Here is a 12,699-nt window from a genome sequence, read left to right as displayed (position 1 = left end):
AAATTCTGACTTATTTAAAAAAATCTTAAAATTAAAAATGTTCCCAAAAATTCTGACTTTCTAAATATTTTTCCGATTACGATTTTGGCTTGCAACGATGTCTTGCGTTATCCATCCTGCCTATGACAGTGCACTGCAACATATATCATCTAATTTATTTATATTTGTCATCTATATATGTCTAGTAGGTTGTGGAAGTGCGCTCCAAAATATTTGTTATTTTTATTATATATACTATTGTGTATGTTCTTTCCCACTACGACTATGTGTGTCATTACGTATGGTATTCCTGTCATGCTATGTTTTTTCTTATTTCTTGATGGCTGTTCTGTCCGTCATCTATGTTGAAGAAGGGAAGCATGATTTCCACCCCAAAGCAGTCTGTACTATTGCTTACACTTGTATGCTTCTTCTCAATACAAACATTTGAAACAACTGGTCACCTCGCTGTCCAGCCGGAAGACGAGCCAGTCGTCCAGGCTGAACTCGGAGAGCTCCTCCGTCTCACTGTCGCTGTTCTCCTGAAAACTGTCTGCAGGAAAAACAACATGGAGACGCAGAGGAACTTCAGAGGCATGCTACCAAATCAGACAGTGACTAACAGAGAGGGCAAAAGTACACACTTCCTGTCTTCAAGTAGAAGTGCAGACACTCGTGTTTAAAAATACTCTGGTGAAAGTAGAAGTACTGACTAAACTTCTTTACTCAAGTGAAAGTAAAGAGGCTTTGAAGTGTGCTTCAGTAGAAAGTACCCATAGCTAGCAGCTGCTTTAAAGAGTACCTGACCTCCCTTTATATTAATAGTAAAAAAGTAAAAAGTACCCATAACTAGCAGTAAGCACTAAGAAGTAGAAAGTACAGGTATTTGTGTTCAAAATGTAAGAAGTAGAAAGTACAGGTATTTGAGTTCAACATGTGAGAAGTAGAAAGTACAGGTATTTGAGTTCAACATGTGAGAAGTAGAAAGTACAGGTATTTGTGTTCAACATGTAAGAAGTAGAAAGTACAGGTATTTGAGTTCAACATGTGAGAAGTAGAAAGTTCAGGTATTTGAGTTCAACATGTAAGAAGTAGAAAGTTCAGGTATTTGAGTTCAACATGTAAGAAGTAGAAAGTACAGGTATTTGAGTTCAACATGTGAGAAGTAGAAAGTACAGGTATTTGTGTTCAACATGTAAGAAGTAGAAAGTACAGGTATTTGAGTTCAACATGTAAGAAGTAGAAAGTACAGGTATTTGTGTTCAACATGTAAGAAGTAGAAAGTACAGGTATTTGAGTTCAACATGTAAGAAGTAGAAAGTACAGGTATTTGAGTTCAACATGTAAGAAGTAGAAAGTACAGGTATTTGAGTTCAACATGTGAGAAGTAGAAAGTACAGGTATTTGTGTTCAACATGTAAGAAGTAGAAAGTACAGGTATTTGAGTTCAACATGTAAGAAGTAGAAAGTACAGGTATTTGAGTTCAACATGTAAGAAGTAGAAAGTACAGGTATTTGAGTTCAACATGTAAGAAGTAGAAAGTACAGGTATTTGAGTTCAACATGTGAGAAGTAGAAAGTACAGGTATTTGTGTTCAACATGTGAGAAGTAGAAAGTACAGGTATTTGAGTTCAACATGTGAGAAGTAGAAAGTACAGGTATTTGTGTTCAACATGTAAGAAGTAGAAAGTACAGGTATTTGAGTTCAACATGTGAGAAGTAGAAAGTTCAGGTATTTGAGTTCAACATGTAAGAAGTAGAAAGTTCAGGTATTTGAGTTCAACATGTAAGAAGTAGAAAGTACAGGTATTTGAGTTCAACATGTGAGAAGTAGAAAGTACAGGTATTTGTGTTCAACATGTAAGAAGTAGAAAGTACAGGTATTTGTGTTCAACATGTAAGAAGTAGAAAGTACAGGTATTTGAGTTCAACATGTAAGAAGTAGAAAGTACAGGTATTTGAGTTCAACATGTAAGAAGTAGAAAGTACAGGTATTTGAGTTCAACATGTAAGAAGTAGAAAGTACAGGTATTTGAGTTCAACATGTAAGAAGTAGAAAGTACAGGTATTTGAGTTCAACATGTGAGAAGTAGAAAGTACAGGTATTTGTGTTCAACATGTAAGAAGTAGAAAGTACAGGTATTTGAGTTCAACATGTGAGAAGTAGAAAGTACAGGTATTTGTGTTCAACATGTAAGAAGTAGAAAGTACAGGTATTTGAGTTCAACATGTAAGAAGTAGAAAGTTCAGGTATTTGAGTTCAACATGTAAGAAGTAGAAAGTACAGGTATTTGAGTTCAACATGTAAGAAGTAGAAAGTTCAGGTATTTGAGTTCAAAATGTGAGAAGTAGAAAGTACAGGTATTTGAGTTCAACATGTAAGAAGTAGAAAGTACAGGTATTTGTGTTCAACATGTGAGAAGTAGAAAGTACAGGTATTTGAGTTCAACATGTGAGAAGTAGAAAGTACAGGTATTTGTGTTAAAAATGTAAGAAGTCAAAGTAAAAAGTCGTCAGAAAAATAAGTGGTGGAGTAAAGTACTGATACCAGAAACATGTACTTAAGTACAGTAAGGAAGTATTTGTACTCCACTACTTCCCACCTCTGCTGACTTAGCCTGTGTTGCTAGCATGTAGCATTCATTCAGGAGGCTTGAATAGTTTACCTCTCGGTGCAGACGGCTCCTGCAGGGCGGAGCTGGGCAGTTTGGCGCAGCCTCCAAAGACGGCCACGGTGATGGGAGTGACCATGGAGCAGCAGCGCACACTCGCCATCCTGTGACCCCGACTCATCTCATCGTAGATCAGCCAGTCTGTGGGGAGGGCCTGGTGGGGGGATCTGGATGGGCCGTTCTGAACAACACACACACACAGACACACACACACACACACACACACACAGGTTTAGGTTATATCCATAAGGAGAGGAGTGGTTCCAAACCCTTTAGCTAAAAAAAATTGCAATCCCTAATCTTTCTACGCACCCCCTGCAATCCCCTCAAGCACCCCTAGGGGTCCTGGGAACCACTGGGTTAGAAGCGCACGCAGTTAAGTCTGTTTTATTATCATGAAGTCTAGTGACAAGTCCCGTTCATTGAAAGGATAGCATGATACAATAAAGTCTAAAGCTCTTCTTGCAGTTTCTGGTTCTTTATGACGGCCCGAGCTGCTGTACTTAATATATTAATTCCTCTTAAAGATCCTGTATCCGAGGGTCTTAAAGGGCCCATGTCATGCTTTTCTGGTTCTTACCCGTCCCCTTGTTGTTATGTAGCTTGTTCTGCATGTGACCGGTCTGCAGAGTCACAAACCCTCAAAGTACACCCTGTAGCGAGTAAACTCTAACACAGAGAAGACCTGTCTGCTGCCCCAGAACGCCTCGCTGGACATTTCTCTTGTTCCATTGTTTACTTCCTGGGTACTCTGACGTGTGAACACCCAGAGGCCACACCCTCTGCCAGCCTTTCACGAAACAAAGCTTCCCAAACCTTTCAGCGATTCATGCCGGATATGCTCAGCGTAGGGCACTGAAGAACGACGCTGTTCCTACTTTGTTTGGACCAGCGGGAGATTCGGGTACACAACCTGTAAGCATTCATTGTTGTTTGTGTATTTATGATGTTTAAAACAAACAAGGTATCTGCCACGACAGTTTAAATGGGTAAACGTTTTTCGGGCTGCTAAGTTGGGATCACGGAGAAATGTCCGCAGACCCATTCTCACATCAATATCTCAATATCAAGCCACACTTATTTTTTTTACTTCGGCTGTGAGTGTGTGTGTGCTCGGGATGAGTTTCGCTTGTTCTCGATGTATCGCCGACAGAGAGTGAATACACAGACTACACAGAGATGCTGTGAGAAACCAATGTGAGTTTGGAACATTGCATAATTTAAATGTATTCTAGTCGACCTCAAAATGGAGTTATGATCAGTAGAAATGGCCACGACACGGGACCTTTAAGTTTGAGTCTCCCTCCAGACTGTATTGGTGTCGCCAGGGCTGAGAATAGAAGACAGAACTTTATTTGTAATTTAATCTAAATATTGTCTGATGTATCTCTTTGCCACTAGTGTTAATTTCGTTGACTAAAACTATGACGAAATATGTTCGTCGGCGACCTTTTTTTCCATGACGAAAACGAAATCATCATGTAATATCGTTGACGAAAAGTAGACTAAAATAATTAGTTTTCTTTGACTAAAATAAGACTAAAATGCTCAGACTTTTAGTCGACTAAAATTTGACTAAATAAAAACAGGATGAAGGTGACTAAATATGACTAAAACTAAAAAGGAAATTTAACACAGGACTAAAACTAAATTGAAAAATAGCTAAAATAATTAACACTATTTGCTAGGGATGTCCCGATCACTTTTTTTGCTGCCGATCCGATTCCGATCATTTGATTTTGACAATCTGCCGATACCGATTTTTCCCGATCCGATCTTTATGCAATGCATTAAGAGAAAAAAAAGGTAACAGATAACGGCTGGTCATCCAATGCGATGAATTCAGCTATCTTGGCTGTTATTGTGTTGGCCTGTTCTCTGTTCTGGGGCAGTTTCTCTTTCCTTTTGAAAGTCTCTGAAAGTGTCGGTTGTTTCCGTGCCGTTACCCGAGTGGCCGCTGTGTACTCGTCGTGTTGTTGTTGGTGTTTGTTTCTCAGGTGGCGTATTAGATTGGTCGTGTTGAACGTAGCTCTGTTCTTTCCACCACGCGGAACCTCTGCCTTGCAAACATTGCATCTGGCTGTTACACTGCCTTCGCTTTCAATTTAATAATACTTCCAAACTCCTGACATTTTCTCTGTCCCGACTCCCGAGTCAGCAGCTGAACGTAGCCTCTCGTTAGCTTGCTGCTACTATTAGACACTGCGCCCACTCTGTTGCCAGATTTGAGAGAAATAAGCAGGTCTGAAAACAAGCCCAACAGAAGGAACACATACATGATGTTGTGTAACTTTAAACCAAAACGAAGGCCTCAGGATGACTTTAAGACGTGAACATGGTCTTTTTTGTTTTGTAACATTAAATAAAATAATAAAAATATTTTCTAAAAAAAAAAAAAAAAAAAAAAAAAAATCCCGATCCCCGATTTTTTTCTCCCGATTCCGATCTTTTGAAAATCACGTGATCGGGGATCGGAGCCGGGACATCTCTACTATTTGCCACCGCTGTCAACTCAACACAACCTCTGCCAGTTCACGTGAAAAACCTCCATGTAGAAACAAACATGCTGACGTTTAAATGTTTATGTCCTTTCTGAACATCTACATATGGGTTAATAACGTGTGCGATAACACGGGTTCCCTCCTGGATGAAGCATAGTGGCTACAAAGCGGGTTTAGATCCATCAAAATGTAATAGCATATTTAAGACATTTAGTTTTTCCAAACCTCCTTGAGCTGGGACTGGTTGAGGATGGATGAGGGGTGGAAGTGGACCTTCTTCTCTCTGTAGCTGGAGGGCAGGGAGGTCTCCTGGTTCACGTGCACCAGGTTCGGGTACATGCCGGCCACCAGAGCCGCCTTCACCATGGCCCAGTTCTCAGAGTTCAGGTTCACATCTCGGATATCACTTCCTCCACGCGCTCGCACGAAACCTAGGAAACCAAACAGACACTCTTAAAATTGAAGCTGTTGCTGGGAACTCGATTGTACGTTGATATGAATACGGAAGGCTTATAAGGAAACACAAAATGAAAGTGGAACTGACCGATGGCCCTCAGTTGACCCAGTAGCTGTGTCCTCATTCCCAGGATCATGTCCATGGTGGCCTGGGACAGGAAGTTCTTCTCACAGAAGGATCTCTCCCAGCCGTCACTGCGGGCCTTCTGCCATGCCTGAGACATGAAGAAGAGGGGACACATGTTGATGTAGAAGAGACATGAGGAAGAGGGGACACATGTTGATGTAGAAGAGACATGAAGAAGAGGGGACACATGTTGATGTAGAAGAGACATGAAGAAGAGGGGACACATGTTGATGTAGAAGAGACATGGAGAAGAGGGGACACATGTTGATGTAGAAGAGACATGGAGAAGGGGGGACACATGTTGATGTAGAAGAGACATGGAGAAGAGGGGACACATGTTGATGTAGAAGAGACATGGAGAAGAGGGGACACATGTTGATGTAGAAGAGACATGGAGAAGAGGGGACACATGTTGATGTAGAAGAGACATAAAGAAGAGGGGACACATGTTGATGTAGAAGAGACATGAAGAAGGGGGGACACATGTTGATGTAGAAGAGACATAAAGAAGAGGGGACACATGTTGATGTAGAAGAGACATGAAGAAGAGGGGACACATGTTGATGTAGAAGAGACGTGAAGAAGAGGGGACACATGTTGATGTAGAAGAGACATAAAGAAGAGGGGACACATGTTGATGTAGAAGAGACATGAAGAAGGGGGGACACATGTTGATGTAGAAGAGACATGGAGAAGAGGGGACACATGTTGATGTAGAAGAGACATGAAGAAGAGGGGACACATGTTGATGTAGAAGAGACGTGAAGAAGAGGGGACACATGTTGATGTAGAAGAGACATGGAGAAGAGGGGACACATGTTGATGTAGAAGAGACATGAAGAAGAGGGGACACATGTTGATGTAGAAGAGACGTGAAGAAGAGGGGACACATGTTGATGCAGAAGAGACATGAAGAAGAGGGGACACATGTTGATGTAGAAGAGACATGAAGAAGAGGGGACACATGTTGATGTAGAAGAGACGTGAAGAAGAGGGGACACATGTTGATGCAGATGAGACATGGAGAAGAGGGGACACATGTTGATGTAGAAGAGACATGGAGAAGAGGGGACACATGTTGATGTAGATGAGACATGGAGAAGAGGGGACACATGTTGATGTAGAAGAGACGTGAAGAAGAGGGGACACATGTTGATGTAGAAGAGACATGAAGAAGAGGGGACACATGTTGATGTAGAAGAGACATGAAGAAGAGGGGACACATGTTGATGTAGAAGAGACATGGAGAAGAGGGGACACATGTTGATGTAGAAGAGACATGAAGAAGAGGGGACACATGTTGATGTAGAAGAGACGTGAAGAAGAGGGGACACATGTTGATGTAGAAGAGACATGGAGAGGAGGGGACACATGTTGATGTAGAAAAGACATGAAGAAGAGGGGACACATGTTGATGTAGAAGAGACGTGAAGAAGAGGGGACACATGTTGATGTAGAAGAGACATGAAGAAGAGGGGACACATGTTGATGTAGAAGAGACATGAAGAAGAGGGGACACATGCTGATGTAGAAGAGACATGAAGAAGAGGGGACACATGTTGATGTAGAAGAGACATGAAGAAGAGGGGACACATGTTGATGTAGAAGAGACATGAGGAAGAGGGGACACATCTTATAACCCCCGCCCACCTGGAAGGCTCTCAGCAGGGCCATGTGGTCGCTGAAGGTGTTGGCGGTGAAGCGCTTGCGGCACTCGATGGCGGCTTTCTTCTGCCCCCCCTGTGCGGGGAGGACGAAGGGGTCTCTGTAGGCCAGCGTGCAGGCGATGGTGAGGATGGGGTCCAGACACTTCAGCACCACAGCGCACAGGACCATCTTTCCCAGGTGAGGCTCCACAGGTAGATCCGCCAGGTGGTAGCCCAGATCTGTCAGGTCTTCATTCTGGTCCATTGCGTCTATTGTCTGGTGGGAATCAAAGCAAACTCAATAATACTAATAATAATACTAATACTAATACTAATGATAATAATAATACTAATAATACTAATACTAATGATAATAATACTACTAATAATAATAATGATAATAATAATAATACTACTAATAATAATAATGATAATAATACTAATAATACTAATAATGATAATAATACTAATAATAATACTACTAATAATAATAATACTAATAATAATACTAATAATAATACTACTAATAATAATAATAATACTACTAATAATAATACTAATACTAATAATGATAATAATACTAATACTAATATTAATAATAATAATACTAATAATAATAATAATAATAATGATACTAATACTAATAATAATACTAATAATAATAATACTAATAATAATGATAATAATACTAATAATAATAATAATAATAATGATAATAATACTAATAATAATACTAATAATAATAATAATAATAATAATAATAATACTACTAATAATAATAATGATAATACTACTACTAATAATAATACTAATAATAATAATAATAATGATAATAATGATACTAATAATGATAATAATAATACTAAATTGCATTTTGACAGCGCTTTTCCCAGTGCTCAAAGACGCTTTACATACAATCAGAAACAGAAACAGTACAAAGAAAACAAATGGCTAATAATGGAAAATCAATGACTGTGTTGCTGCAATAGTGAGAATACTTTATGTGGATGAGTTGGGATTTATTTGGCTCCTACAGTGAGATCAGATATCAGTGGAGGAAATAAGTATTTCACCCCCATTTTGTAAGTTCACCCACTTACAAAGAGATGAAAGGTGGGGTAGGTAATTCCCTTCAGAAACACTTTTTGTTATATTCCATGGAATGCTCTTAACATCCCGACAGCAATGAATACATTAAAAACATCATCTGTGGAAGCCGTGGCGCTGTAAAAAGCACGACCAATCATCTGCTTAGGCCCGGCTAAAGTAACTGGACGGCCTACCTGCCTGTCAGCCTTCCATCTGGGCACACACTTATCTCGTGCCCTCATTGGTCATGTGCGCGTTCGTGTGTGTTGGAGGAGGGGCTCTCCAATAAATGGATGTTTTTAAAGTCAATGAATAATCGCAATTACAATTATTGACCCAAATAATTGAGATTATGATTTTTGCCCTAATCGAGCAGCCCTACCCCGGACACACAAGCACGCGGTTTGATTGGCTAGAGCTTGTACTGGCATATGATTTGATTGGCTGACGCTTCCGTCGAAGCTTCAAAAGTAGAACATTGCTCTCCTTTCGAAGCGAGCGAAGCGAAGCGACGGAACCACAATGCCGTTCGGCAACAAGACCATCAGAAAGCAGTATTATAGATTGTTGATTTATTTGTCAGTGGGCTAAACTTACAAAACCTGCAAAGGCATCAAATACTTATTTCCTCCACTAGCAGTATTTGTTAGCATGTGTTACCTTTAGCATCTGCACAGCGTTCCTGATGGCGTGTGCAGACGGAGGCTGAGGAGCCTTGGACAGGAAGTCAGCGACGGGACAGGAGGAGGGCGCCAGCAGCTTGGTCTGCAGACACAGCTCCTGAAACACAGCATGGAAACATTCATCACGACTACAGGACGTTACTAGTACACTGCATTTACTGCAATAAATACATGGTTTAAAGGCAGCAGATTTAATTCATTGACTTGCTCGAGGCTCTAAGATGTCTACTATCTTTTTTAAATGTTTAAGTAGAAGCAGGAGGGCAGAAAGCATACTGTAGCTTATAAAGAAATTAGCTGTTAGTCCTCCAGATTCAGGATTACAAAATACTAAATAAATCAGTATATAAATACACACACAAATAAACAATCCTATATATTCATACATTCTTTTTTGCATACAAAACTTATCTGAAAAACTTACTTCCATTGTCTTAAATTATTATTATGTTTAAGGTCATATTTCTGGGGTATTTTAAAACAAGTTTCAGTAAATTATGTAGAGTAAAAATGAAAAATTCAGAACAGACCTGTGGGATTATGTAGGATGACATTTAAAGTGTGTGTGTGTGTGTGTGTGTGTGTGTGTGTGTGTGTGTGTGTGTGTGTGTGTGTGTGTGTGTGTGTGTGTGTGTGTGTGTGTGTGTGTGTGTGTGTGTGTGTGTGTGTACCTGCAGAGGCATCCTCAGCAGCTGTGGAACCTGGAACTCCAGCATGTTGCTGAACCGGAGGCGACTGAAGAGGTGGAAACAGATCCCAGGTCTGCAGCGCCCCGCTCTGTGGACACGTCAACTTTGGGTTAACATTAAAAAGTCCCCAATTATGCTGTCTCTCATCAATATATTACAGCTCTCAGATATATACAGAGGCTGTCTCTGATTGGCTGAAACACCAAACAGATCTTTGCAGCATTACCCATAATCCCCTCTGTTTCAGCCCTGTTTCCAAAGTGCTGATTCTCTGTCTGTTACTTCAGATGAAAACAAGGAGCCGCTCCCCACGCCCCTCTGAGAGACATTTGGTTACAAAGAACTCAATGGAGCTCTAGAGGAGATTCAGGTGATAAGGGGGGGGGGGGGGGGGGGGTACCTTGTTGCTGATTGGCTAATGGCTACACAAGACAACACATCGTTATGACATCATCAAGTGACCAAAATCTGATCAGCTCGTTTTCAGACAGGTTTTTATAGAAATGGATCAAAAAGAGAGAAAATCTTTGTTCCTGAAGCTTTCAGAGTCTCTTTCCACAGAGGGGACACATGTTGATGTAGAAGAGACATGAAGAAGAGGGGACACATGTTGATGTAGAAGAGACATGGAGAAGAGGGGACACATGTTGATGTAGAAGAGACATGGAGAAGAGGGGACACATGTTGATGTAGAAGAGACATGGAGAAGAGGGGACACATGTTGATGTAGAAGAGACATGGAGAAGAGGGGACACATGTTGATGTAGAAGAGACATGAAGAAGAGGGGACACATGTTGATGTAGAAGAGACATGGAGAAGAGGGGACACATGTTGATGTAGAAGAGACATGGAGAAGAGGGGACACATGTTGATGTAGAAGAGACATGGAGAAGAGGGGACACATGTTGATGTAGAAGAGACATGAAGAAGAGGGGACACATGTTGATGTAGAAGAGACATGGAGAAGAGGGGACACATGTTGATGTAGAAGAGACATGGAGAAGAGGGGACACATGTTGATGTAGAAGAGACATGGAGAAGAGGGGACACATGTTGATGTAGAAGAGACATGGAGAAGAGGGGACACATGTTGATGTAGAAGAGACATGAAGAAGAGGGGACACATGTTGATGTAGAAGAGACATGAAGAAGAGGGGACACGTGTTGATGTAGAAGAGACATGAAGAAGAGGGGACACGTGTTGATGTAGAAGAGACATGAAGAAGAGGGGACACATGTTGATGTAGAAGAGACATGAAGGAGAGGGGACACATGTTGATGTAGAAGAGACATGAAGAAGAGGGGACACATGTTGATGTAGAAGAGACATGAAGAAGAGGGGACACATGTTGATGTAGAAGAGACATGAAGGAGAGGGGACACATGTTGATGTAGAAGAGACATGGAGAAGAGGGGACACATGTTGATGTAGAAGAGACATGGAGAAGAGGGGACACATGTTGATGTAGAAGAGACATGAAGAAGAGGGGACACATGTTGATGTAGAAGAGACATGAAGGAGAGGGGACACATGTTGATGTAGAAGAGACATGAAGAAGAGGGGACACATGTTGATGTAGAAGAGACATGAAGAAGAGGGGACACATGTTGATGTAGAAGAGACATGAAGAAGAGGGGACACATGTTGATGTAGAAGAGACATGAAGAAGAGGGGACACATGTTGATGTAGAAGAGACATGGAGAAGAGGGGACACATGTTGATGTAGAAGAGACATGAAAAAGAGGGGACACATGTTGATGTAGAAGAGACATGAGGAAGAGGGGACACATGTTGATGTAGAAGAGACATGGAGAAGAGGGGGACACATGTTGATGTAGAAGAGACATGAAGAAGAGGGGACACATGTTGATGTAGAGGAGACATGAAGAAGAGGGGACACATGTTGATGTAGAAGAGACATGAAGAAGAGGGGACACATGTTGATGTAGAGGAGACATGAAGAAGAGGGGACACATGTTGATGTAGAAGAGACATGAAAAAGAGGGGACACATGTTGATGTAGAAGAGACATGAGGAAGAGGGGACACATGTTGATGTAGAAGAGACATGGAGAAGAGGGGACACATGTTGATGTAGAAGAGACATGAAGAAGAGGGGACACATGTTGATGTAGAGGAGACATGAAGAAGAGGGGACACATGTTGATGTAGAAGAGACATGAAGAAGAGGGGACACATGTTGATGTAGAAGAGACATGAAGAAGAGGGGACACATGTTGATGTAGAAGAGACAGACCCCCAGGACAACACGTCTAAGGGGCCACACCGTCACAATTTATCAAAAACGTCCACGTCAGGGCACAGGCATGAGATGTAAGGTGACCGTTACCTTCCCTTCCTTTGCAGAGCGCTGGCTTTTGAAATCCAAACCGTCTTCAACATGGAGACGTGACTGAGCGTATCAAAGGACTTCTGCACCAGGAGAAACATCAAGGAGTTCATTACTAACCGCACCATTCAAATGTGTGACCTGCTCCATCGAAGTCAGTCGCATTGACCGAAGACACATCTTGAGTCCACACGCTGCTGGAAAGAGGAGACTCCTAGCTTTCTCATGATATCAGGATTGTTGTTGTCCTCCAAATATTAAGCGACATATGTCACGTTATATAACGGCTGTCACCGAGTCATCACTTTGAGAGAAAGGCCTTCAAAGTTTCTCTTCTCTGGAATCCATCGATCTGATTGGTTGTTAGCAAATTATCAAAATACTACGGAGGGAAGATATTTTCGTTTGGATTACTGGTCTGGGGGAAGCTCGCGAGTGTGTGTGTGTGTGTGTGTGTGTGTGTGTGTGTGTGTGTGTGTGTGTTGTGTGTGTGTGTGTGTGTGT

At 41.3% G+C, this 12,699-nt stretch overlaps 1 protein-coding gene across 1 annotated transcript in view; it reads right to left on the bottom strand.

Moving 5' to 3' along the window:
• ythdc2 (YTH domain containing 2) overlaps positions 1 to 12,699 on the bottom strand; it is a 58,319-nt gene that overhangs the window by 16,247 nt on the left and 29,373 nt on the right. The window contains exons 13-21 of the mRNA XM_034096405.1: positions 12,337 to 12,392; positions 12,196 to 12,278; positions 9,826 to 9,931; positions 9,132 to 9,251; positions 7,387 to 7,659; positions 5,698 to 5,824; positions 5,379 to 5,584; positions 2,647 to 2,833; positions 444 to 532 (exon numbers count right to left, since the gene is read on the bottom strand). Of these exons, the coding sequence (XP_033952296.1) occupies positions 444 to 532; positions 2,647 to 2,833; positions 5,379 to 5,584; positions 5,698 to 5,824; positions 7,387 to 7,659; positions 9,132 to 9,251; positions 9,826 to 9,931; positions 12,196 to 12,278; positions 12,337 to 12,392 (1,247 nt within the window). The remainder of the gene's footprint in view (positions 1 to 443; positions 533 to 2,646; positions 2,834 to 5,378; positions 5,585 to 5,697; positions 5,825 to 7,386; positions 7,660 to 9,131; positions 9,252 to 9,825; positions 9,932 to 12,195; positions 12,279 to 12,336; positions 12,393 to 12,699) is intronic.

This window comes from Pseudochaenichthys georgianus, chromosome 12, assembly GCF_902827115.2.
Source record: "Pseudochaenichthys georgianus chromosome 12, fPseGeo1.2, whole genome shotgun sequence".
NCBI lineage: Eukaryota > Metazoa > Chordata > Actinopteri > Perciformes > Channichthyidae > Pseudochaenichthys > Pseudochaenichthys georgianus.
Note: the sequence above shows the minus strand (reverse complement) of the source record. Positions and strands in the feature narration are given on the sequence as shown.